General features: G+C 40.0%; 1 protein-coding gene across 1 annotated transcript in view; it reads left to right on the top strand.

The window, feature by feature from the left end:
* The first annotated feature begins 373 nt into the window (after positions 1–373).
* The window catches only part of RERE (arginine-glutamic acid dipeptide repeats), a 289136-nt gene continuing 285642 nt past the window's right edge, over positions 374–3867 (top strand). The window contains exon 1 of the mRNA XM_008058270.1: positions 374–858. Within this exon, the coding sequence (XP_008056461.1) occupies positions 534–858 (325 nt within the window). The 5' untranslated portion in view covers positions 374–533. The remainder of the gene's footprint in view (positions 859–3867) is intronic.

Raw genomic sequence — 3867 nt, forward strand, 5'->3', positions numbered from 1 at the left:
TCACTACAGGCTCTTTCCCCTTTAAATTAATGTTGTGGTATAATAATAACCTTTATATGTTGTCCACCAGGATACATTTTGCTTTTTCCTTAAAATGGAGAAAACAGTTGGTATATAGGAAGTAGAGTGTACTCTTCTGTGTTCACACTTTCACTACTGGTGTTGTAGAAAACACCAAACCATTGGTTAACTGAGGCCAAGAACTGTATATTTCAGTTTTATATCAGTTGTTTGGATTTTTTCCCCATGGTTTGTGAGAAGTTTTTAGGTGTAAAGCCTGAATAAGTAAGAAATTTGTTTAAAAGGAAAAAAAACCTCATTATTTTAGGAAGGACGTTTGAGAAAGTATTAACGTAAAACCAATTTTTTTCTCTTTCTTTTCCCCCTAGCATTTTTGAAACGTTGGGGTTGTTGGAGTGGTTGGATTTTCCCTGGAATTGAGTGAGAAATTCAGAAGACTGAAGCCCAGGCTTACTGTCTACCTTTCACGGAGGCCTAGCCGTGAGAGGACAGAAGAAGGCACGTGGCGAATCATGACAGCTGACAAAGACAAAGACAAAGAGAAAGAGAAGGACCGGGACCGGGACCGGGACCGAGAGAGAGAGAAACGAGACAAAGCAAGGGAAAGTGAGAATTCTAGGCCACGCAGGAGTTGTACCTTGGAAGGAGGGGCCAAAAATTATGCTGAGAGTGATCACAGTGAAGATGAGGACAATGACAACAATAGTGCCACCACAGAGGAGTCCACGAAGAAGAATAAAAAGAAACCACCGAAAAAAAAGTCTCGTTATGAAAGAACAGACACTGGTGAGATAACATCGTACATCACCGAGGATGATGTTGTCTACAGGCCAGGAGGTGAGCAGCGCTACGTGTGGGACTTTGTGGTGTTTGTGGTGAGGGACCAATCCTAGCACTGTGGGGGCATACCTAACCCTTTTCACGTGTTAAGGAAGGCGTGGAACCCAGAAGAGGAGCTAGTGATTTTGAGTAGGAGAACTCAGTTCAGTAGACATGTGGCCCACTTTTGGTCAATTGAGGTGGCCCACTCCTTGCCTGTGTGTGCCTTGCGTTGGTCATCTCTCCTGCTTGGTGCATTTATTGAGTTCTTTCCTTATTTTCCCATTCTGCTTGTTCTCACACTTTACCATCTGCTTAGTATTTTTCATCTTTTGAATTTATCCTTGCTTTTTATCTTCAACCACAAATTGGGCTGTGATGGCCCTGCAGAGTGGGATAGTGGTGGAGGCAAGTACATCTTAAGATTTTTAGAAACATGACATTTTACACTGGGAGAGGATTGGCCTTCAGACTAAGAGTTTATTGCCCTGTTAACCTTGTTTTCCAGAGTTTTGAGCTTCAGGCTGTCTAATCAACATAATAGACGAAGCCATCTAACCTGCTTGATTTTCCAGAAAATGTATTATGGCCATTTGGTGTGTTATGGCATATATTATTGCTCAGAGACAGACCCAGCTTTCAGATGAGATCAGGGAAGCAAGTGAGTCAGAACCCTGCAGAGCTTTTCTTTCTCATTTGCTCTGTTGTGTGTATTAAGAGACTTTGCTCACAGGAGCCAGTAAAACTAAGGGCATTTTGTCACAGTTACTTTTGTTGCTGAAGCATGAATTTCATATGAAATGTAATTAACAGAATAAAGCTGCCCATTTTGATATTTTTCAAGAGAGATTAAAGCACTTCTCTGTGTTCTGTCATTAACCTGGAACAATTGTTTTATGGAGTGCTGTCACTGTTCGGAATGTCACATAAAGTTCTAGATTTTATCTCCCCCCTCCCCAGTTAGTTTGAATTTCAAACTAATTATCAGTGTTAGAACTTACTGTAGGCAAACTTGTATTCACAGCTACATTTCTTTGTTGAAGGTTAACTGAGCAGGTATTTATGTGATAACTATGTGATACACAGTTATCAGAATTGAGGTTTCAAAGCAGTTAGAGCCCTGCTGCAGAGACGGTGATACAGAGATTACAGAACTGTCAGAATCATCTTTGATTCAGACCTAGCTATTGGGCAGTTAGTATTTCTTTCTTTCTTTCTTTCTTTCTTTTTTTTTAGACGAAGTTTATTAGAGAGGAAGAGAGAAAAGAATGGGAGACATGCCAGAGCTGGCAATGGGCAGAAGTCTGTAGTTAAGGTTTCTTAGCGACTAGAGAATCTCTTGTATAGTTTTCACAGATTGCTTGTTGAGGGCCTATTTAGTTTTAAATCATTAGAAAGGAGTGGAATGTGTTACCTCTTTTAAATTTAGATTACATTCAGATAACTTAGTTATAAAGAAAGCTCTACTTACTGGTTATTCTTTCTCTGGATATCAGCTTTATGTGGTAATACAGTTGTTTGCATCATTGTCAGAAGGCCAGATGCTTGTGCAGTATTGAACTGCAGCCCTTCTCAGTGTTTATAATGTGGATGTTACTCTGGTGTCAGTGGGCAGCAGTAATAGTACTCAAATGTATGTGTGTTAAATGCTGCCCATGCTCCCCCCACCATGAGAGATTCATAGTTAGTAACTTCCAGAAGTCCTGCATTTAAGGAAACCTCTTTAACATGGAAAAAACATCTGCTGTTTTTCCAGTTTATGGGACTGTTGCACCCTGTTTCTGCTGAATATCTCCCTTAAAAAATTCAATTTTGGAGCTGGGTACAGTAGCTGACTATATATTCCAGCTACTTAGAAGACTGAGGCAAGAGAATTGCTTTGAACTCAGGAGGCTGGTGAGCTATGATTGTACCTGTGAATAGCCACTTTACTCCAGTCTGGGCAACTTAGTGAGACCCATCTCTATTTAAAAAAAAAAAAAAAAACAGTTGAGGAAAGTGGTTTGGAAAATGTACATTCATCTTGTACCGTCTACAAAATGACAGGAAGTCCTTCCTTCTTGATGTTCAGAAGAATACATGAAGGGAAATTGCTAAGGGCCTATCTGACAACCAGTTCTTAAAGTGCTTTTGGAAGAACTGTCTTTATGGAGACTGGCAGTGTTTCAATAGATTTGAAAAAATATGGAAAAGGTATCTTTTCTTTGGAAGTTAAATATAAAGACTTTCTAAAGGCCCAAATAATATGGACAATCCCTGTGGCACCCAAAGCATAACCACTTCTTGTGAGGCGCCCTTCTGCTTGGGTGGGGATAAACCTATGCTCTTGGTTTACACCCTCCCAGGTCCAGTGGGTTTTTTACTCTTTGGTGAGAAGATTTTCTATGATCTTCTCAGTGGTTTCTTTTCGTTGATGCATTTGAAGCACATGGTTGCTTTCTCCAAATAACTTCTTTCTAAATGAATGTTTGTTAAAAATGACCTGTTCTTTAGGTTTACTTAAAATGAAAAATCAGAAGTAGGTACTGTGCTTAATCCCCAGATGGGAGTTGATTTTTATTTTTCTTTTGTTTTCCTTCCTGGTCATTGTCTTTCTTAGTGTAAACTATAGCAGTACTGTCCTTGGTTAATGAGGAAAAGCCAGTTGCAGAGATATGTATGCTGTGTCTTAAATGCTTAGGTCTCTGGCGAATGTTGCAAAGAATGTCTTCAGTGGATTACTGATTTTTAAATGGTAGTTCTTTAATGCTGACTTGGTTCTATAAGACATAAAGCACAGATTAAGATTTTTAAAATTTATCATTTTTTGCTTTCTGCTTCTCTGAGTTGGTTTTAATACTTAGAGAAAGTAGCCGGGCTTGGTGGCTCAGCTTGTAATCCCAGCACTTTGGGAGGCTAAGGTGAGTGGATTGCCTGAGCCTGCAGGTTCGAGACCCGCCTGGGCAACTTGGCGAGACCTCATCTCTACAATAAATCGAAAAAAAATTAGCTGGGCGTGGTAGTGCGTGCCTGTAGTTCTAGCTACTT

The sequence above is a fragment of the Carlito syrichta genome, unplaced genomic scaffold (genome assembly GCF_000164805.1).
Source record: "Carlito syrichta isolate Samal-C Ts95f unplaced genomic scaffold, Tarsius_syrichta-2.0.1 Scaffold303272, whole genome shotgun sequence".
In the NCBI taxonomy this organism is placed as follows: Eukaryota; Metazoa; Chordata; class Mammalia; order Primates; family Tarsiidae; genus Carlito; species Carlito syrichta.